At 34.0% G+C, this 24,917-nt stretch overlaps 1 protein-coding gene across 2 annotated transcripts in view; it reads left to right on the top strand.

Annotated features, from left to right (window-relative positions):
- The window catches only part of LOC139519181 (uncharacterized), a 61,572-nt gene that overhangs the window by 32,270 nt on the left and 4,385 nt on the right, over positions 1–24,917 (top strand). Inside the window, exons 16-21 of one of the 2 annotated variants that reach the window (XM_071311045.1) lie at positions 5,601–5,662; positions 6,320–6,637; positions 10,885–11,187; positions 11,405–11,719; positions 12,524–12,568; positions 23,108–23,221. In XM_071311045.1, coding sequence (XP_071167146.1) covers positions 5,601–5,662; positions 6,320–6,637; positions 10,885–11,187; positions 11,405–11,719; positions 12,524–12,568; positions 23,108–23,221 — 1,157 coding nt within the window. Of the gene's footprint in view, positions 1–5,600; positions 5,663–6,319; positions 6,638–10,884; positions 11,188–11,404; positions 12,016–12,523; positions 12,569–23,107; positions 23,222–24,917 lie in introns of both variants that reach the window. The other variant, XR_011663535.1, reaches the window with a different exon arrangement.

The following is a 24,917-nucleotide window of genomic DNA, read 5'->3' as shown; positions in this document are numbered from 1 at the left end:
CGTTTTTTCTTATTGAAGTTATTGCCCTTTAATGTAGTGTCTTTACGCATTTTTGGATTGTAAATAACAGAGAACCCAAGGAAAAATTTGTAATTAAGGTAGCAAAATTTGATTTTGTTTGTTTGATTAGTAATGTTTTTAAATTGGTATTTTTAGGGGAGATAACTATAAAATAGCGCATTTTCTGAAATAGTCTACATGAACTTTTGCTATTTTTCATTTGAGCACGGTGACCCTTTCAAATCTATTAATATTTTCAAAGCCTTTTCTTTCCTAACAGCTATCTTCTATCATTTGTTTATAATTCTATCATTTAGTTTAGCTTCTGATTACATAATGTTGTTTTTTCCCTGTATAATCAATACAAAATGTGTCATTTTGTCACAACCTGTATCTTGAAAATGGTCGTTTATCTATCATACTTATTATATTTTTGAACATTTCACAATATTACTAAGTTTTGGCAAAATCATTTTTAATCTATACTCCCATACCACCTTAAAGACGATTTTCACCACCAATTTGGCGTTTTGTCATATATCCAATGTCGAATACTTTTCGCTTGATAAATTTTTGGAACAGATGTAAAGTTCATGGGGTTATTTGAGCTGATGTAATTCGAGTTCGAACGTTTTCTAACTCAAGTATGACTTTCTTGTTTTATTTTCGGCATGTAAGTTTAAGGTTATGTCATGAATTCAACGCCCTTATTGTAAAGAAACTTCAGTAAACAGCAGAATATTTGCCAGGGTTTTCTAACAACCAGTGACAAACAATTAGGTGCATAATTTAAATATGATTTTTCCAGGAAGCAATTGCTCGTAGACTGTATATTTACTCTCTACATTAGACCAAATAATCCACAAATTACGCAAAAGAATCTTTTAATGAAAGGCAGTGTCTAGGGAGACATTAAGCAACAAACGCCCAGCAGGACCTATGTATTTGTCTTAAACAACTCCGATATTGTTTCCGCGTTAGCTTTCTTATTGACACGAGTATCCATTATTGTTCATGGACCTATAGAACTATATCAGTTTGCGTGGAAATTTAAAAAGAAAAAGCACAGCAATCTTTACTTGGTGTTGTTTTAATGGCCGTCCGGCGTAAAAAAAAAATCTGATAACCAACAATCATTATATATAAGTGTACCAAAAGCCGTCAGCGATTCATTGTGGACCAAAGTCATGCTTTTCGCGGGATTAAACATCTGTAGTGTTGTCACTTCCATGTGTTGTAGAGATTTCGTTGCACAACATGACAGATACATTCTCTGTTAGGGCTCTATATTGATAATTCTTGTATGTTTTATATACCCATTGTAGCCGAAAATGAAAATGAAACATTCTTATTTGATATCGATCTATTGTTTGAATGGTAAATTTTCCTAACCATTTTTTGTTTTAAAAAATGATCATTTTGAATATAGATTTTAATTTTGAAAAAGCAAGTGTTGGACTTGTGCTTTTATTTGCACTCAGTTCATGTAAGCTGTCATTTTTTTAAATGTGCTTATCCGAGACCTGGACTGCATCCCAGCGGCTTTCATTCGTTTATGTTTGTAGTACATTTTATACAGACACTGTTTTCAATTGTTTTTACCAATATTTGAGATGCAAGTTACATCTTGAGAACTCAGAACAGCGTTACAAAATTTAGATTTCAAAAATGAATAGCCTTTAACAATCAACGATGACTTTTCAAAAGTTTTTTTAGTTAAAGGATGATTCCTTTATTTTTGTGCAATTTTTGCTCTTCACGACAAACAAGATAAAAAGAACATTACGTAAAGCATTCAGTATTATCTATAGTATTTTACAACCTTCATTGGTGGAAGTTCATATATAATTCTGTTGTTTGTTTTTGTTTTGTTTTGTTTTGTTTTTTTTGGGAAGGGGGGGGGGGGGGGGGTTATATAAGTAATTATTGTCCTGAATAAACATCTTTATGCGTTTGTGCGTTTTTGCATTTCAGTTTGTATTGCGAAATTTCTTCTATCAGCCAGAACAAACTTTAAATTCGGCCGTTATAAATGTGTATGCCAGAAATCACTGTATTTTTTTTTAGCGAATAGCTACAAACTTAATCAGTTTCTAGTTGCCTTAGATGAGATTTTCCGAGACGCTGGGTTGGTAATGTGGTACCCCGTTTAATTTATACAATATTTGAAATCTTTAAAAGATGCAGATGGGAATTGTCGGTTCTTATGAATGTGTTCGCAAGGAATTAGATTATGACTCCTTGTGAGATCATCAAAAATGACTATTTAGGACCCCTTGGATAAAAAGATCTTTCAGAACAACGGGTTTGAAAGTTCACTTAAACATATATCTTTAAACCTAAGATTAATGGACATGGCACAATGAAGTCTTGTCGAAAATATGATTATAATACGACACAAACGGAGCAGGATTTGCTAACCCTTCCAGAAAACCACAAATCATCACGTTTTTTACAGGGTTAATGTTTCTCAGATTTTTTTTTCAATGTTGTGTTTTGTGGACTATTGAGTGTCTTGTTGATTTTCATTTTAGCTGTGGCTGCGTGGTTTGTTTCTATCCGGTGTTTTTAGTGGGATTGTCCCTTTGGTATCTTCCGCCTCTTTCTTATATATATTATCACAACTATTATATATATATGTACGCGTTCAGATACATTTATATGGATACACTGTTTAATTAAAATAGACCTAATAATTAGATGAGTGAAAAAAAGTATGAAGAAATAGAAAAAAGGGGACATAACCAGGAGAGGTAACAGGCAAGATATAAGGATATTTGTACGTGTGTGGAATTGGCATTCTTAAGTGTTTTACACAACAAGGAATATTTAAGATTGTTATATAGAAAAACGCTAATTCATTCTGGTCGCAAGTTAGTCTGGCATCCTTAAACGTGTTAACAATGGTGTACCTTCTCCAACTTTTAGAATTCATGGGATATCTAAAGATAAAGACGAATATGTTCGAAACTTTATATTAGTTTGGAATTGATCAAATAAAAAAATCCATGTGTGATGGTTTTGTTATTGAAATTCTAAATATGTTTTACCGCGCTAAATATTATAAATGAAAATCATATAAATAAGTCAGGAACGGTGGTTCAACCTGTAACTTAGTACCGTAGCTGTTGTTTGTTTCTGTATATCATATTTGTTTGTCGTATACAGTTTTGTAAATCAATCAAGCCGTTGTTTTTTTTCTCGTTTGAATTGTTAAAATACCATTATGGTAAATGGTGTCAGAGTTTGCTGCATATGGATGTGCGTCCATTTACGACATTATATAGCTTATATGCACAGTGTTTTCTTTCCGTAAGTGATATTAAGTCACCATTTGCACTGATATAGGAACGGCCGTCTGTCCGTCGCTGCAAAATATTTCGCAACATTTTAGTTTAAAAATAAAACTTTTTTAAAGTCCATTAATAATTTCGTCATTTTCCCAACAACTTCATTTTTTTCTAAACATTACAAACATTACAAATATGACTAACAATGCTGTAACTTTTGGAACACTATCGCAAAGTTTAAATGATATCGGATATGTTCCTTACGTCGTAACTACAATCCCCTTCCCTTTCATGAATGTGACCTACTGAATTAGACTATTTACCGGATTTGTTATCACATAAGCAACACGACGGGTGCCACATGTGGAGCAGGATCTGCTTACCTTCCGGAGCACCTGAGATTACCCCTAGTTTTTGATGGGGTTCGTGCTGTATATTCTTTAGTTTTCTATGTTGTGTCATGTGTACTATTGTTTGTCTGTTTGTCTTTTTCATTTTTAGCCATGGCGTTGTGACTTTGTTTTAGATTTATGAGTTTGACTGTCCCTTTGGTATCTTTCGTCCCTCTTTTAAGGAATATATGTGTAGCTATTTATTGAGATAACTGTTTTAATCTTTAAAGTTTGAAAATGTCTAGTAACTTTTTCCAAAATGGTGTACCGTTAAGACGTTCGAGGCTGTTCAAGGAATAAGGAAATTTTTGTTAACACAACAGCATTGTCAGCCAAGTAGTTAATTGTTGTTTGTCAAACTCGAAAAGAGATGGGCAAGTAAAACAAAGGCTTCTTATCATTTAATTATTTTTTATAACGAAATATATGTGCACAATATCTCATGTACACATAGTGCATTTCTAAATATAAAACACTTTTTTAATTGAAATATTTGAAATAAATGCATCAACAATGTTTGAAATCAAATCTTTAACAGGTCTCGGTTACCCAGACGGTTGAATTTAAGAAATTAATATGTGATACAAGTGGAAAATATCAATGAATTAAAAAAAAGTATCATAATCAAACATAACTCTGTTAAAAAAGAAGTTTTTAAGTAAGCAAGTTGGTTAATGCGTTAAAACAAGTTAGCTTAGTTGAAATACAAGCCGTTATTACAAGTAAGCTCAGTCGTTATAACGACTTAAACATAAAACTTCATTCAAGTAAAAACCAAAATCTGCTAATTTTCTTCAAAGTTACCAATTAAGGGGCAGCAACTCCAAAAATTGTTATCCGATGTGTCAAAAAAAATCAGCAGATATATCTCGAATTGATGAATATTTTTACTCCTTGTCAGATTGGCTCTGAATGCTTTGGTTTCAGAGATATAAGCCAAAATCTACATTTTACCCCTAAAGTTCTATTTTTAGACATGGCGGTCATCTTGATTTATTGGGCGGGGTCATCGGATATTTTTTTGAAATCGTGTCAGTAGTTTCAGAGGAAATATTTTTGTAAAATTTAACGTCGACGACGGATACCTAGTGATGAGTACATCTCAGTTAGTCCTCTGGGAAAGGTGAGCTAAAACAGCAAAACGGACAAAAAGCAACGGAAAAAGGCAAAAGTGTGGGACAAAAAACAAAATTATCGGACAAAAAGCAACGGACAAAAAGCAAAAGTGTCGGACAAAAAGCAAAATTATCGGACAAAAAGCAATTTGCGGGCAAAAAGCACCGTATCATGCGTTGACACGATAAGCGTCTCCTGCAGAGTATGTATTCCCAACAATGTGCCGTCACACGTAGTCAACATTTCATAACAATCGGCACAATAACAGATCAGACGACTTTTAAAACCACACCAAAAGAGCAAAATCAGATTGCTAATGATTCATAGACGTATTTTAAAACAACGACAATTTTAACTTAAACCTCTTATAGTTTAGCTAATTACATATGTAAACTGAATCCATTTATTCAACATATTACTGAGGTTAAAATCTTTTGTGCTTAGTCTAAAACCAGAATGGGCACTTTTTCGTTGTTTGAGTGAAATATCCATTGCGTTTCTTTTGTGTGTTTAGAGTTCCTTTTTTTATGGCATAACAATACAACACATCTCCTATTCATAGAACGATTTAATGCAAAATCGTTTGTTCTCCAGGACCCTTTGCTTTGTCTACTGACAATCAACATTAAAACATTTCTTACAGCTGTTGGGTGTATCTTTTGAAAGTATTATTCATTGTGATATATATGGGGCACGCAACTGTTTGAAGTGTCTAGAATTTTTATTATTCGCTATTGCAAACGAGCCTACCTTTTTTGAACTTAACCTGAATGAAGTTTTTCATGTTGTATATATTTTCTAGCACTCGGATGCAAATATATACGTATGCCAACTTTAGTTTAACAGATCGTTTTCCATATATGCGTGAGTAACAAAAATAACTAATATAAGTATACAATTTCATTATAGGCAGCATGAAACTAAAGTGATAAATCTAATATCCCAATTTCTTAGTAAATTTAAATTTTCATTTTCATTTTCATTGCAACATTTGAGAAAAAAAACAATAGTTAACTAATTTAATCGACGAAACGGCTACAGAGCAAATACCAAGTATCGACCATCTATTGTATTTAATGCGATGCAGTGACTATATTTTGCCGTTTTGGTTTTTTTTTTTTACCAAGTACACTTGATCTTTTACCGTTAAAACCAAAACCCTATTATCATTTCCCATCGTTAAAACATAAATGCATGTATCAAAAACATATAGTGGTATACAAACATTTCTTTTTAAAGAAAAAGGTATGTAGTACAAATTGGAAAAATGATTTAAAGACAAAATTAGAACGTTTTTCGTACATATCTCGTGCTTCCCTGAGTTTTCCCGCTTAAAAAAAGCGAAATCGAGATAAATCTTGTACATGGGTCACGATGTATGCTGTTTAACCCATGAGTTAAACTGTAATTAGTCAATAATACTATGTATATCTCTGAGTCTGTATTATACGTACGTAGATACATGTTTATCAATACCCGTTTTGTATATTTGTAAATATTGAGTGCATTACTGATTTGTAGTTCATCCTGAAATTCCAAAATGGTTACGTGTTATTGCATTTGAAACGAAACTTGTGATTGAATGGATGTCTGGATTTAGCGGAGACGAGCCACAAGTTTTTGTACTAGAGTTCAGAAAATATGATGAAATTCACTGGTCAAGTGCTAAAGTAAATGAAACAGACAAGCAAAGTGATTTACAAAGTTTCGAGCTAACTGGTCTAACTGAGGGTCAAATTTATAAAATACGAATTTGCGCAGAAAACTCATTTGGAAGAAGTCATTTTACAGAAATACTTACTGTATCAACAGTTCATCTCGAAGACGATATAGTGGAAGGTTTGTACTTAACGGTTTGAAAATTCTCAATGCATACATAATGCATTGATATGTTTTTATGCAATTAAGCTGCATTATGTGAGCACCCTAGATTTGTGTTCTACCCAATAAATGCTGAAATATTTGCCATTGTTATTATCTAGCTGGCTTCTATGTTATATATAACTAATTGAACACTTTTTTAATACTTTTTATTCTGGATTACAAAACATATGACCAGAAAAACCTTAAATGATCGTCGAATCACCCAAAAGTTTTGAAGCTACACATAGGAAGTAGTGCTCATTAGGAATCCTTGTGTAGTTTATTATGACCTGTCCTTTTGGCTAAGATGTCAAAGAACAATTGTATGAAATATTTAATCGCCGAAAATCTCTTATAATAAGACAAGTAGTTTAGATTTCCCAACTGGCAAAAGTCGTAGGAATATTGTTTGTCATCAATACGTAGTACAACTACGTCAGTAGTCTGATATATAATAAGTTCAACTGTTCATGCTGTTGGCGGCAATTTCAAGTTAGAAAACGAAACTTTCGGATCTTTTCAATTTGGAGGCAGTTGTTCAAATAAGCGGTGGTTCGAGGTCCGCGACCTTCCACTTTTGCAAGCGGAATTTCGACTTGGTTTCTAGCTACGCACGACGGAGTCACCTTTCACTTGGGAGAAAATACAAAAAAACGTTGCCTACCTTTTCACCAAAGTCTCCAAATAAACGATCTGAAAACTTATTTTTATCATTTTTATTCATGACAGCGATGCTCGTTTTTATTCAACCGCTAGCTTAATACAGAAAATCGTCGACAGATAATGTGTAAATTTGAGTAAAATCGTATCTGATTGACAAAAACAACATTGTAAACACAACAACAATGGCTGCTGTGAAGACAGAATTTTACAATATCGGATCCGATTCCATAACCGGATAAGGGTAATTCCGGGTTTTGGCGATCAACTACAAAAAAAAATCCAGGCAGGTGACAAAATACATCTATGCATGGTAAATGAATATAAACACTAGAATTGAAAAACGAAAGATATATGAGAAAGAAAGATAAAGCAGAAACTAATGTATACAGGAACTCAAAATTACTTTTTGACAAATTTTAATATCAAAATCAAATACAAAAGAGGGACGAAAGATACCAAAGGGACAGTCAAACTCATAAATCTAAAACAAACTGACAACGCCATGGTTAAAAATGAAAAAGACAATAGTAAACATGACACAACATAGAAAACTAAAGAATAAACAACACGAACCTCACCAAAAACTAAGGGTGATCTCAGGTGCTCCGGAAGGGTAAGCAGATGCTGCTCCACATGTGGCACCCGTCGTGTTGCTTATGTGATTACAAATCCGGTAAATAGTCTAATTCGGTAGGTCACATTCATGAAAGGGAAGGGAATTGTAGTTACGACGTAAGGAACATATCCGATATCATTTGTGAAACGGTTATTCCATAACGGTCAACCAACTCGTGATGGCGTTCGTAAAATTTACGAAGGGATGATTTCAACTTCACCATTTGGAACACTTGGTTTGATAGCTTCCTTGTGAGCAGCAACCCTCTATCAAGAAAATTATGATAGGAAATGCAAGCACGGGAATATCGTATCAATTGGGAGATATATACCCCGTATGCAGGTGCTGCTGGAATGTTGCTACTTAGAAATGGAAAGTTCACAATTGGAAAGCTGAAATAATCTCTTTTGTCGTAAACTTTTGTTTTCAACCAACCCTCATTGTGACAGCTGGGAATAGTATATCTATCAATATATATGTTCATGTTCACAGTGTAAATTTTCTCTATCAGTGATAAATGATGATTATACATGTGAGATGCTTTTAAAGTGTTAACATATTACTGCAATTTTGAAGGGGTATTTTTTCTCAATTTTGAAGGTTCAATTAAAGTAGCTGGAAGTTTCTTACTTTATTTTTACAAATAATGCGACTATATTATATAATACCGGAATGTAAGCAAATCATATGATATATAGGTGGCGTCCTTTGGGCCACTCTACCCCCTCCTGTTTGATAACTAGGAAACGGCCAAGAATCCCGACCCTAAACCATATAATCAAGTATAGGACACTATAATAGATCAAATAAAATATAGGGGGAGTCCCTGGAGTCACCTCAGCCTCTCCTACTTGGAAATGGTCGAGATCCCCACCGCTTAATCATATATATTCATGTTTGTATCAATATGAAAAATATGATGAAATATAGGGAGAATCAATGGGAACACCCCACCCCTCCTGTTTTAGAATTTAAAAACTGTCGAGATCCCCACCCCTAAACCATATATATTCATGTATGGGACAATATAACAAATAAAATGAAATATAGAGGGAGTCCCTTGGGTCACCCCACCCTCTCCTGCTTGAGAATTTGAAAACCGTTGAGGTCCCCAGCCCTTAACCATATATATTAATGTATGGGACAATATAACAATTCAAATGAAATATAGGGGAGTCGCTATGGTCACCGTACACCCTCCTGTTTGAGAACTTGGAAATGGTCAAGATCCTCACCCCTCAACCATATATACTCCTGTATGGGACAATATAAAAAATCAGATGAAATATAGGGGAAGTCCCTGTGGTCACCCCACCCCTCTTGTATTAGAACTTGGAAACGGTTCAGATCCCCACACCGAAACAATATATATTCATGTATGGGCCAATATAACAAATTAAATGAAATATAGGGGGAGTCCCTGGGGTCACCCTACACACTCCTATTTGAGAACTTGGAAACCGATGAGATCCCAACCCCTAAACCATATATATTTATGTATGGGACAATATGACAAATCAAATGAAATGTAGGGGAACTCCCTAGGATCACCCTACCCTTCCTGTTTGAGAACTTGAAAACCGTCGAGATCCCCACCCCATAAACCATATATGTTCATGTATGGGACAAAATAACAAATCATTTACATTTACTATGGGCAGGTCAGTCATACCTCACCTTTGATCCCAGTAGTAGTGAACATTTGTCCGATTCATGTCTCATAACTTATTTACTATAGAACACAAACTCTTTCCAGGGAAACCAGTCCATTCATACTATTACATGTTCGTACTAAGTCAACTTGTACTACTAGCAATCAACTAAAACCAACGTTAACTTCCAAGTAGAACAACTGCAATCATTGCGAACTTGTACCACTGCAGCCTCACCATAAAAATAAACATTGATATATGCATTGCTTTTGAAACCTTGATATCAATCATTTGCCTTAATAATTAATTCATTAGATAAAATAAATGTACAATATATGAATGTTTAATGTTGAAGCAACATTGCCACAGTTTTCATAATTACGTTTGCCTTGGTTTTTGGTTAACTGCCTTCTGCGCTTGCAGCGCTTTGATTGTTAATTACATTATCTAACTATTACTGCACATGTGGAGCAGGATCTGCTTACCCTTCCGGAGCACCCGAGATCACCCCCAGTTTTTAGTGGGGTTCGTGTTGCTTAGTCTTTAGTTTTCTATGTTGTGTCTTCTGTACTATTATTTGTCTGTTTGTCTTTTTTTTTATGTTAAGCCATGGAGTTGTCAGTTTATTTTCAATCTATGAGTTTTACTATCCTTTTGGTATCTTTCGTCCCTCCTTTATCAAACATTTACAAAAAATACATTGACGGATTCGGTATAACTCGATCTATCTATTTTGTTGTATACGACTTTTGAAAAATTATATACAGTTTACTTTATTAATTATGCCGTTAATTTATCTGGTTTGAATTATTTAATATTTTTCTTGTCGAGGCCTTTCATGTCTGACTTTATTAACGGAATGATCTTCCCATTGTGAAAAGTCGAGCATTTGCCTACAAATGCTTTCATTTACTACACATTATCCCTATTGAATAGTTATCTCATAAGTAATCCTGTCACATCTCTTTATTTTCTGTATAGAAAAGTCACTGTAATTCACCAAACACATTAACTAAACATGTCAACTTAAAAAATAATACAACTTATGGTAACCATACGGCCTTCGACAATGAACAAAGTCATACGCATAGTCAATTATAAAAGACCCCGAAATAGCAAAGGTAAAACAATTCAAACGCGAAAACGTACGGCCTCATGCATGTACAATATAAGGAACAAAACACAAAGATACAACACAGCAACAAACGACAACACACTGATTATTGTCACAGGTTTATAATCATTTATAAATTAAAACCAAATTAAATTATTTTTTTAAATCTTGATTTAAGGTCTACCCGATCGACCTTCCCAGCTAAAAGTCATAGAAGTATGGAAAACAAGGTTAATAATTGAATGGATACCTGCAATACATGTAGGAACCGATCAAATATTTGGTTTGAAATATACAAAGAACGATGGAGTCGAATGGACATCTGTAGAAATAAAGCAAACGCAAATGTCAAATGATCCAAAAAATATAACGTTAACAGGCCTAACTGAATGTCAGATATACACATTGCATATGTATACAGAAAACGATGTGGGTGAAAGTTACACTACAGAAAATATCACTGTGAAAACAGATTGTTCAGGTAAGGATTTTCGAAAGTTAATAGAACATCAATACTCTCCCGGTAGAAATATTTTCTCTTTCACAGTATGTTTTTTAGACAAAAAAGTTGATATTTTTTTAGTTTATTTGAAATGTGCATTTTTTAAACGCACAATTCTAATTATACGTAATTGCATATGTTTCTTGAATAAACCTTGTGTGGCATTTTGAATAAACCATGTTTTTTTAAATTTTAGGCCAACCAGTAAAACCACAACATATGAGAGTTATACAGACATTCAAAACAAAGTGTTTGATTGCATGGATTCCAGGTTCTAGAACTAATCAAACATTCATAATAAAATTTATGAAGAAAGATCACTCTTTATGGCAATTAATTAAACCAAACCAAAGTGATACAACCAACGTAATAAACACTTTTGAGTTATCAAACCTAACTGGATGTGTGACATATACCTTACAAATGACCGCAAAAAATTACTATGGCGAAAGTCAACCAACAGAAAATATCACTTTCACCACAAACTGTCCACATCCAAGTGAAAAGGAAGGTTTGTAGTTTTTACATATTTCCTATGCAAATCAGTATTATAAAGTACAATGATCTTTCATGCATTTTAATTAATGTTTCTTTTTGTTATCAATACTTTTAGCATTTTAGTTAAGAAATACAAAAAACATAATATCTGAATGAAAGTGTAATGGAAATTTAATATAAATATAAGTCGATATTTCTAATTTATAAAAAAATGATTGTTATTTTCTGTAATTTAAATCAAATAATTAAGAAATTGCTTGTCTATTGATCATTTAGTAAAACAAAACTTCTCAATTGATGATGAGATAGGTAAAATGAAGAACGGAAATTGGGTTGTGTTAAAGAGACAACAACCCGACCAAAGTGTGGAAAACAGCCGAAGGCCATTAATGGGTCTTCAATTCAGCGAGAAAATACTACTTCAACTGTCCCCTAAACAAAAAAATGTACTAGTTCATTGATAATAGACGTCATTCATACTTAACTCCGGAATATTTAAATGAAATAAAAAAAAAAACCAAAATATAACAGATGTCTGTTAAATGTCAGCGGCAAATTTTGAAAATCAAAAATGTAGTACAAAGAAAATTAAAAAATAATCTGTATCATCATCATCATCATCATCATCATCATCATCATCATCATGATTTAATCACCTGATTCAGCTACGTTTTTTTAAATTCTAGTATCTATGGTAGGTTACTTTTCATTTCGACAACAGGAATAGAATTCTTTAGCTGCACTTATACTTCTGGAATTTTGCCTTTTCAATGATGTTAAATTACATACTTAATTTGGACTCTTTAATTATTTACAGTAAAATCTGTCACATCACAAGGTTCACATACAAATGAAAATAAAGGTTTGTAGTTTAAAGCATATTATCATATTGTTATCAGTACTATATAGTACACCAATGTTCAATCGTTCAAATTAATTCAGTATGTTTCTTTTTGTGTAATCGAAACTTTTATTATTGTGGTCCTCAAATACACAAAAATTGTAATATTTTAAATTGAAGGTGAACGGTAAAAAAATAACTGATTAATATGGTGATCAAAGGTACCAGGCTTAAAATTTTATACGCAAGACGCTCGTTATGTTTACATAAGACTCATCATTGACGGTCAGATCAAAATAGTTATAAAGCCAAAGAAGTACAAAGTTGAAGAACATGGAGGACCCAAAATTCCCCAAAAAGTTGTACCAAATACGGCTTATGTTATCTATGCCTGGAATAAGAAAATCCTTAGTATTACGAAAATTTCATACTTTTCTATACAGGAAATTAAAAAAAACAACAACCAAATAATTGATATTCATGTCAACACCGAAGCGCTGACTACTGACAAATTAATCAAATATTCATATAAAATCGAAATGTTAATTTGATTAAAAACAACGTTTTTTCATTATTAATTGTAATATAAATCACATAATGAAGAAATTGCTTCATTATTGATCATTCATTTATAGAAGACTTCACTATTGATGATATTTATAGGTGGCTGTTTAACGTCAGCGATAAATTTGAAAATCGAAAATGTAGTACAAAGAAAATATTTTGAAAAATATTATGTAATGATTAGGATACGTACAGCAACTCATTCAACTGATTACAAAATGTTAATCCTAGTATCTATGATAAGTTTCATATTACGATTTTCCTTCCAAGGATCTTTTTATTTATATGAGCATCACTTATGAGTCTCTTGTAGACTAAACGCGTGTTTGATGTACACAATTTAATCCTCGTCTCAATGATGATTTAATTCTTACATGTAGTTTGTTTTTGTTACAAAATCAAAATATTAATTAGTTTTGATATTTTGTAGAAAATATTTAATACTAGTCTTACCTTTCTATTTTAAATTAAATGGATACGAATGGATTAAGGCTGTAATGACGTTGATACAAATGACAATTAAAACAAACATGAATGGATATATGAATAGCATAAGCTACATCATCCTTGAAAGACCGAAATTTTGTAAAGCACCCGTCTACTTCTATGATAAATCTGGTGTTGTACCTGCAGATAAAGCCCTACAACATCATGTGTGTGTGTGAATCATACCACATAAATTGCTTGATAGATAAATAAGTTTTGACAATGTACATATTTACTTGGAAAATCAACGTAACACACAGAAGACACTTATTAAGGGGAAATTTTGGGTAGTCATTTATCTGCTCTATGTTCCTTACGGATTTCTACAAAGATTAGAAATTTGGTCTTCCATCGTAGAATTGGTTACACAATTTACATAATTGGATTTTAAAGCTGTTATATAACTACTTACTCTAGAAGCAGTGTGAATCAGATGTGGATACTAAAATATTTCAAAGATCTGTAAGAGAACAGCTGCAGTAGTACTGAAGACGTAAAGGCAATAGTAGTATACCGCTGTTCAATAATCATAAATCGATTTAACAAAAACAGTTGATCTTTCTACCATTTACATATTCCCCATTAAAAATTAAAATTTTCAGATGAATCGGACAACCCGTTGTTGGGTTGCTGCCCCTAAATTGGTAATTTTAAAGAAATTTTACTGTTTTTGGTTATTATCTTGAATATTATTATAGATAGAGATAAACTGTTAACAGCAATAATGTTCAGCAAAGTTAGATTTACAAATAAGTCAACATGACCGAAATGGTCAGTTGACCCCTTTAGGAGTTATTGCCCTTTATAGTCAATTTTTAACAATTTTTCGTAAATCTTAGTAATCTTTTACAAAAATCTTCTCCTCTGAAACTACATGGCCAAATTAATCCAAACTTGGCCACAATCATCTTTGGGGTATCTAGTTTCAAAAATGTGTCCGTTGACCTTGCCATCCAACCAAGATGGCTGCCATGGCTAATAATAGACATAGGGGTAAAATGCAGTTTTTGGCTTATAACTCAAAAACCAAAGCATTTAGAGCAAATCTGACATGGGTAAAATTGTTTATCAGGTCAAGATCTATCTGCCCTGAAAGTTTCAGATGAATCGGACAACCCGTTGTTGGGTTGCTGCCCCCTAAATTGGTAATTTTAATGAAATTTTACTGTTTTTGGTTATTATCTTGAATATTATTATAGATAGAGATAAACTGTTAACAGCAATAATGTTCAGCAAAGTTAGATTTACAAATAAGTCAAAATGACCGAAATGGTCAGTTGACCCCTATCTTAGAGTGGTATTATCAGACTTGTTAGGCACAATAAGAAATAATAGCTGTTTCTACTTGTAAATCTCAACCTCATAAGTAGCGTGACGTTACAATACATACATAGCGGTACCGCGAACGTCTAATGAACACAGTCCTGAACATCCTTGGGGCCCGCGAATGATAATTTAAGCAATAAATAAAGAAAAATTCCTAAAATGAAATAACTATTGTCTCTCAAAGAAATAAAACTTTAACTATTTACACTTAAACAGTCTTTATGTTTTACGGAACGGTTGAATCCAACTTTTGATTTTCTCCTTGGCATCAGTTTTAGCTTTTCTAGTTGAAGTAATAGTATTGTCACTAGAATTACAAGGACCATCTGTTGATAAGAGTTCAAGTGGATATAGCTTACTTATCGGTCTATCGGTACCATTTTAGTGCGTAAAATGGCAGACCTACAAAGTCCATCTCTCCCATAAACTAACTTAACGATAATCGCTATATTCCACACTGTCCTTGGGGTATCATCATGAATCTGTACAATGTCGCCCACTTTAATGATTTGGGTGTTATTTCCGGTGTTTCTATGTTGTTCCCTAAGTGAAGTGAGATATTCTCGTCTCCATCTGTTCCAGAAGTCGTGAATAATGCGTTTTTGAACACTAGATTGTCTATTTGCTGTGTAATGTGTTAAGTTTTGTACGTTCTCCTCACTGTTGAAATTAATTGTTCCTGAATACGGTAAAGTTTTAATCCGTCTCCCATAGAGAAGATGAGACGGTGTAAGCGGTTCATCATCGGTAAGGTCCGTTGATACGTGGGTTAACGTACGATCATTTAATATAGCCTCTATCTCGGTCACAATTGTCTCTAGCACTCTAAAAGTAACTAGTGCTCGTTCTAACACTTTCTTTATGCAATCCTTGGTCAAGCCGATTAATCGCTCCCACCAACCACCATACCATGGTGCACGCTTCGGAATAAATTTCCACTGAGTTCCATATATGTTGAGTTGTTCCTGAATAGTAGTAGATTTTGTAAGCATTTCAATTTCCTTCGCTGCTGCGGTATATGTTGTACAATTGTCAGACATCATGATTTTTGGTAACGATTTGCGGCTGGTGAATCTCCTAAACGCTAGAATGAATGTTTGTTCTGTAAGGTCTTCAACGATTTCCAAATGCACAGCTCTAGTGTTAGCGCAGGTGAATAGACAAATATATGCTTTACTAATACTGTTGCTTTTTGTTCTCAGATTCAATGCTCCTGTGAAGTCGACACCGGTTACGGTAAACGGTGGTCAATCATTAAGTCTGTCGGATGGCAGTGGTGGTGGGTCGGGTGTAAAATAGGGTCTTCCTGTAATTTTACGGCAAGTAACGCAATTACGGAGTATTGATTTCACACATTGTCGAATCAACGGAATCCAGTAAGACTGGTGAATAAATGTCACTGTACTTTCTAATCCAGAGTGAAAATTCCTTGCGTGTGCATCCATTACAATTAATTTACAAAGTCTGTCTTTGTTCGGTATTAGTACTGGAAATTTAGCTGATTCATCAATAGGTGCATTATTAATTCTCCCGCCACAACGGATAATGTTTATTTTGGTCATGTACAATCTAAGTTGCTTCACTAGCACATTTTTCTCTGATTTGTTATTTAAACACTCAATAACATCCGGGTATTTACGCAGTTGCGAAGTCGAAGCAGTCTGAATTTCATTGACACTAAGATTTCCTGTTAGTTTGTCATTATTTCTACAGTTGTTTATGAATCTGTACATGTATGCTGTTATACGCAAAAGTTTTTGGTATGAGCTGTAGCGTTCTATATCCATAATTTTACTTATTCCTTCATAAGATCTGATTTTCTGTTGCGGTTCACTAGTTGATTGTCCTTGCTCAATTGTAGTGCTAAGAATGTGTGATTCTTTATTCTTCCACTGTGGCCAGTTTGATTTGTCAGTGAGCCATTCAGGTCCTTTCATCCAAAGATCCAATTCTAAGAATTTCGTTGCAGTTACTCCTCTCGATAGCATATTTGCCGGATTTGAATCTGTAGGACAGTACTTCCATTGATATTCTTGAGTAATTTCGTTAATTTCCTTCACTCGATTACTAACGAAAACGGGTAATTGTTTCTCAGTAGTTAGCCAACACAAAGTTATCTGACTGTCACTCCATAATGTGACGCTTGTAACATACAAGTACGATTTCAAATGCTTGACGAGTCTTGCGCCTATCAAAGCTGCACTGAGTTCTAACTTCGGGATTGTTAACTGTTTAAAAGGTGCCACTCGATTCTTTGACATGATAAGTACGGTTTCTTTTCTACTGACTAAATATGCACATGCACCATAGGCTTTCAAGCTTGCATCCGTAAAAACATGTAATTCTACATTGTCTGATTTTTCTTTGAAATACGGTCTATTAATCTCCAAATGTGAACATTCAGTAATATCTTGTAGTACACACTTCCATTCTTTTGTAATTTCAGATGTAAGAGGTTCATCCCAATTTAATCCTTTCTCCCACAAAGTCTGCATAAGAATCTTCCTACGCACAGTAACTGGACCAATAAGTCCGAGTGGATCATAGATTTTCGACGATTGTCTTGAAATCTCTCGTTTTTTCAGACGTGTATCTTCAATATCGGTGTATTCCGGTTTGGCGAAAGTAAGTGTGTCGTTACAAGTGTTCCATCTCAATCCAAGCACTTTTATGAGTTCATCTTTGTCTAATACGCTGTGTGAATTTGCGCGGTCTCGCAAAAGTTGAGATTTTGAAGCCCATGAGCGCAAGTTAAATCCTGCTCTAGTGAATAAGTCTCTTGCTGTATCAAAATATTTCAGTAATGCACTCTCTGTAGGAAAACTCGACAGTATATTATCAACATACAAATCATTCATTAAAGTGTCAGTATATTCACAACGGTTCTCTCTCAAGTGTTTTTGTAGAACGGAATTCAGTATGAATGACGATGAAGTGGCTCCAAATAATACAGACTTAAATCGGTAAGTTGATAGTGGAGTTGATGGGTCTGTTGGTGTATCGAACCAAAAGAAACGTGTGACATCTCTATCCTGTGTCTCTAATCCAACGTTCAAGAACGCCTTCTCTATATCAGTAGTAACGGCAAAATGGTGTAAACGAAATCTTAAAAGAATGCCGACTAAGTCATTTAAATTGGGTGGAGTAGTCATCAAACAATATTTAAGACTAGGCGATTCTGGTGACGCTTTACAACTGCAGTCGTATACGACCCAAATTGGTGTTGTAGTTGAATCTTTTCTCACAGCATGATGCGGAATATAGTGTATTTTGCTAGTTTCATCGGTCTCATTAGTAGTATCAACTTTTTCTATGAAGCCCCTTTTTTCCTGCTCTGCCATTATTTCTCCATATTTTTCAAGTAGTTTGGGTTCTTTGCTAAGTCTTCTTACTACATTTTCTGTCCTTCGTTGTGCAATGACTTTATTTGTCGGTAACGTAGGGTGATCCTCTTTCCCTGGTAACGTTACAAAATATCTGTTGTCATGGTAACGAATTTGTTTCTTTTCATAAGTCTTTTGAATATCTATCTGTTCTTCTAATTTTGTGGTGTCAATTTTCTCGGTAGCCAGTGATTCTATTTTCCAAAATTTCTCCAAGTCGTACTCATCGGTTTTTGTTACGATCATCACGTTCATCATTGAAGCTCTCTTGTATCCATCTGTGTCAGAGTTGTGTGAATGTAGCGTTCCAGACAACAAGTATCCGATTTTTGATTGAACAGCTGTTGGTCCTACGCCTCGGATAATATCATTCTGAACAATTGACCAGAAGTAATCAGCTCCAATTAGAATAGAAATTTCAAAGTTTTCATCTGCTGTTGCTGGGTGAGCTAATTTGATTCCTGACAAATATGTAAGTTTTGCTGCTTGGCGTACATAGGTTCTCATCGGTGCTGCGATCTCTGGAACGATCAAGACTCGAATCGGCAGTTTACCATCGGTAGTTATGAGATATACCAATCCTGTTCTCAAATGGCGAATTTTAGTACTATTTGCATTGTCTCCAAATCCGGATAAGTTAACGCTTTCAGTTCCAGTAGGCTTGAGTTTCAATTTCTCGGCTAATTCCTCTGTGATAAATGACCGCTGTGCGCCTTCATCAAACAATATTTTTGCATGAAGTATTTCATGTTCTGCACTTACTGGATTAATTGCTGTCTTCAAAAGTACACGATCTGGCGATTGCGAGTGTAAAACAATGTCTGGTTCCTTCACGTTGTGTTGAATTGTGCCTACGCTTACATCCCCTGTTGGTTTGTTGTCTTCATTTGTTTTAACATTGTCTTTGCAAATGCTGGTGTGATTACGTTTGTGACACTTGTTGCAAGTTTTTACATGCGGATAAGCTATGGTGTCCTAGACAGTTAAAGCATAAGCGGTCTTTTTTCACGATTGACATCCGGCTATTGTAATCAGATACTTTAGTGCAATTAACAGCCGAGTGTGGCTCCTTACAGTATGCACAGTGTGGCTTGGGTTTAGTGTTACTTGCGTTTGTATTCTTGTTACCTCTATTTCGATTACTGTAATTTGTATTTGTCAGAAAGGCGGCGGTAGCTGTAGGGGGTTCTAACTGTTCTGAAGTTTTGCCTGCATCCATAATATAAAATTCATCAAAAATTCCACGGCGTAATTCATTCAGTTGTAAATCTGTAGATCTATATTGTCTGGCAAGATTCTGCGGATTTCACCGGGTAGTTTGTTCAAAATAATGGGCACTAAAAACGCTCCGTATGTGTCTTCACTTTGACCTAATGACTCCAAACCTCTAATGTGTATCTCAATTTCATCGTAGTAGTTTTTCATGCTAGATATCGTGTATTTAGGAGCTGGTATATCAACTAGTGCTTGCATATACTTCTGTCTAATTACATGCGATTGTCCATATCTTTCTTGCAGTAAAGAAATAGCTTTCTCATGATTTGCATGTGTAAGCGCAAACCCTGTGACGGGTTTCAATGCCTCATCATGGAGTAGTGACTTCAAATAATTAAATTTCTGAACATTTCCAAGAGTAGTGTTTTCGGGAACGGATGTCTCGTATGAATCCCAAAATGACTGCCACTGCATAATATTACCATCAAAAGTAGGAAGATTCAATTTGGGCAACTTGTTGTACTCATTTACTCTAGTGTTACTACGTGAAAACTGAGTTTCCGGTTCACGGAAGTTTGAATTACATGTATTCTGTTTAGTGCATCTCTCGGGTTGAGCATAACTTTGTTGATCATGAGCGGGTTGAGCATAACTTGGCTGATCATGAGCGGGCTGAGCAGGGGCGGAATGAGAAGGGCCGCTATAACTGACGAAATCTTTTGCATTTGTATTGAGTGCGGATGTGTTGACAAGAATGAGCTTTTGTATTTGCGTTATTTTTCCATCTAATGTGTAAGCATACTCATCTGAATCGACGATATCGGGTTCTACTTCTCCTTCATCAAGATTTTCTAGAATGTCCTCATTTAGTTTTTGTAGTGTCTCTTGTTTCTTCAACAGATTGTTCACAATTTCAGTTAACTCTTCAGTGTTCACGTGCTCATCTCCGTCGTCTCGGATGTCCTCAAACTTCTTCAAAAGTCGGGAAATAACACTTCTGTGTCCTGCACGTATCGAACGTAGTTTGGAACTCATCTTGGTCCTTCGGCACCAATATCTTAGAGTGGTATTATCAGACTTGTTAGGCACAATAAGAAATAATAGCTGTTTCTACTTGTAATGATTCTAAACTCATCTTGCACAACCCCTTTAGGAGTTATTGCCCTTTATACATGTAGTCAATTTTTAACCATTTTTCGAAAATCTTAGTAATCTTTTACAAAAATCTTCTCCTCTGATACTACATGGCCAAATTAATCCAAACTTGGCCTCAATCATCTTTGAGGTATCTTGTTTAAAAAATGTGTCCGTTGACCCGGCCATCCAACCAAGATGGCCGCCATGGCTAAAAATAGAACATAGGGGTAAAATGCAGTTTTTGGCTTATTACTCAAAAACCAAAGCATTTAGAGCAAATCTGACTTATGTAAAATTGTTTATCAGGTCGTAACCTATCTGCCCTGAAAGTTTCAGATGAATCGGACAACCCGTTGTTGGGTTGCTGCCCCTAAATTGGTAATTTTAAGGAAATTTTACTGTTTTGGGTTATTATCTTATAGATAGAGATAAACTTCAAACAGCAATAATGTACATCAAAGTAAGATTTACAAATAAGTCAACATGACCGAAATGGTCAGTTGACCCCTTAAGGAGTTATTGTCCTTTATAGTCAATTTTTAACAATTTTTATAAAATTTGTAAATTTTTACTAACATTTTCCACTGAAACTACTGGGCCAAGTTCATTATAGATAGAGATAACTGTAAGCAGCAAGAATGTTCAGTAAAGTAAGACGTACAAACACATCACCATCACCAAAACACAATGTTGTCATGAATCCATCTGCTTCCTTTGTTTAATATTCACATAGACCAAGATGAGCGACACAGGCTCTTTAGAGCCTCTAGTTTATATTATATATATGCTTGCTCTCTTGATTGACAACATATTTGGGGTTCGTGTTTATTCTTTAGTTTTTCTATGTTGTGTCATGTGTACTATTGTTTGTCTGTTTGTCCTTTCATTTTTAGCCATGGCGTTGTCAGTTTATTTTCGATTTATGAGTTTTTCTGTCCCTCTTGTATTTTTTGTCCCTCTTTCTAATGGACGTGTTGTTCAACAAATAGTCGGCATTACAATGGGAACCAGCCCTGTTCTTTTCGACTTACTAAATACTACAGTTTGGTGACCATATTGAACTCATCTATTCCATCGTATTTGAAATACAAGTTGCAAAATATGATGTATACAGTTAAGGTTAGCTCACAAATTGACAACGATTGTCGATTGAAAACAAAAAGTAAGACAAAATAAATGATATATTTAAGAAGATGTGGCATGAGTGCCAATGAGGCAACTCTCCATCTAAGTCATAATTTATGAAATAAAAAACCATTATGGATCAAAGTACGTGCTTCAACACAGAGCCATGGAACACACCGATCAGTAAGTTATAAAGAGCTCCCAAAATACTAGTGTAAAACCAGTCCTACATGAAAACCTGCACATCAGATGTCTGACTTAGGATAGGTGCATACAATTGCAGTGCGTTTCAATGTTTTAATAGTTGTCAACTTTCATACTTATCTGAATTAAAACAAACATGAATGACCCGCTTCATTTTGACATTAAATGCCCGCTTCCGAATGGTGAACATTTCTTTTCTACGAAGCGACATTATAGCAAATGGAGTGTATGTTTCCGAGTTAATATAATATTCTAGAACTTTCATTTCCTTATTAAAACAATTCCTTATGAGGGGGTAATTAACATCCCAAAGGAAAGCTATCACACTAAGGATAAAAGAAGGGCAGTTGTATTCATCCCTTCGAAAATTTTAAGGATGCTATCATGTGTTAATTGATAATCATATAATATCTGTTTCCCGAAACTGACCGACCGACCTGGACTTATTACTGGAATTGTTCGTACATATGCAATACTACACTGCCACATGTGGAGCCAAATCAGCTCACCCGTCTGGAACACCTGCGACCATAACATTTGTATTTGGGTTCGTGTTGCAACTGGTTTTTTTTCCTTTTCTATGTTTAGCACTGAGTTGTCGGTAAATTATTCGACTTTTAAACTTGTATGAACCATTGTTACCCTTCACCTTCACCTACATTTTAAAATCAACAGCAGTTGGAAAACCCATTTAAAAATACAAATCAAGGTTAACAAGTAAACTTAAAAATCCGTAAAATTTGAACTTCCAAACAACTCATACCAAATATGGTCGTGTATGTCCAAAGTGTGAGCGTCTCAAACTGCATGCTAATCCGCATTTTCAATCCAAACTCATAAAAATGTATTTTTTTACCAAAAATTATGATCGTCTTGCATGGTCGATACGGGTCTTAGATGACAAAAAGTTGCTTTAAAAGAAGAATGCTACAAATAAACATTGAAAATAAATGAAATATATGCGTGTGCGAACGTTTGTTCAAATTGTTAAAGAAGGATTAGGAATACGTTCGTAGAGATTCATTATTTGATACCACCTGCTTAGTATACGATTATACATCAATTGATTTCAATGTTTGTATTTTTGTTATGTTGATCAACGTTAAATGTGATGTTGTAGATGTCCAGGAATACCATTGGGCGTTTGCAATACTCATTGTTCTGATCGTTCCTGCTGTTATTGTAGCTGTTATAGTTTACTACAAATATTTTCACAAGAAAGGATATAGACCTGGTAAGACTATGTATATTTTAGTTATTCATATTACATTTTGATTGTCAAAACTGAGAATGAATATTGTTTGTTATTTTTCTTTTCGAATATCTTTGAAAAATTACTATTAAAACGTTCTCAAAATTTCTTATTTTTATATTTATAAGATAAATATAATATTATGACAAAAGAATTTGAAATAGTTGTAATCCTTTTACATATGTTAAACGATTATTTGAATAGAAAAAAAGAGCTCTTGTTGAAGATCAATTTTATATTTTAACATTGTTTCACAAACTCAACAAAATAAAAAGGGAACATTTCGCAGAATAGTTTTTTTTTTCTCTTTATATAAAAGATGAGGTATGAGTTCCAATGAAAAAAACTATTCACAAGAGACCATATGAAACAGAAATTTAGAACTATAGGTAACCGTGCGGCTTTCAACCATGCGCAAAGGCCATACCGCATAGTCAGTTATTAAAGGTTCCGATATGACAAATGCAAATCAATACAAACGAGAAAACTAATAGCCTAATTAATGTACACAACAAAAAAAAAAAAAAAAAAAAAAAAAAAAAAAAATTTGTATCAAAGCAATAGACGACAACCACTACATTACGGCTCCTGACTTGGAACAAGAACATACATACAGAATATGGCGGGTTTGAACATTTTAGATGAATCCAAACCCTCTTCTAACGTTGGAGAGTGCCGAAGAGTACAACCTATTAAAAAACTATAAAATCAGTTGGAAAAGGTTTAAATCTTCAAATGAATACAAATAGAAATACATCTTACAAAACCACAATGTGGACGTGGCTGAATATATACGTGTACATCCCAACCACAAAAGACACCGAGTACTGAATTGAGAAGACTCTCAGTTACTGGGCGCTTGTTTGAAGCCAATAACAAAACAAAAACATGTATGTAAGACTAAATAGTTAATTCAAAATCACACAATGAACATGACTATGGCTTTGTTATTAAATTTCGAAAAAGATAGTAAACAATAAATATTCTTCACCATCACATTTGTTTTTGTATTCCGGAATCAACAATATCATGGCATTAATCAAGTATATTAATTATTGTAACTGAAAAAGGGTAATGCGAATTCATTCAGAGCGTTTTCAAGTTTATTTTAAGACGTAAGACATGAGGTAATGAAAAAATGGGTTTTTAAACTCGAAGATATCAAAAACTCACCTCATCATTATTAAATTCACAGATTGTTGCATTTGACATTTCTAGGAACGAAATGTAGTATCTTTCTTGTCGTTATGATCTTGCATTCATATCAAGCACTGACAATAACCCGTTTTCATTTTGTATGATATTAAAAACTGGTATGTAAATTGAAAGTGGAAAGGGATTAATATAACTTGCAATAATTTGTTTCCAAATACTCTATAAATAAATATATTTAAATTAAACTAAAGGAAAAGTTATAATGATATAAAAATGATTTCATCTAGTAAAAGAAGTAAACTCGATAAAATATGACATTGGATCATTGCACTACTTTGCAGACAAATGTCTGTTGTAATTTTTATGCAGTTAAGCTGCATTATGCGAGCACCCTAGATTTGTGTTCTACCCAATAAATGCTGAAATACTTGCCATTGTTATTATCTAGCTCGCTACTATGTTATATATAACTAATTGAACACTTTTTTAATACTTTTTATTCTGGATTACAAAAAATATGACC

Source organism: Mytilus edulis, chromosome 4 (assembly GCF_963676685.1).
Source record: "Mytilus edulis chromosome 4, xbMytEdul2.2, whole genome shotgun sequence".
Taxonomy (NCBI): domain Eukaryota; kingdom Metazoa; phylum Mollusca; class Bivalvia; order Mytilida; family Mytilidae; genus Mytilus; species Mytilus edulis.
This window is presented reverse-complemented; position numbering and strand designations above follow the sequence as displayed.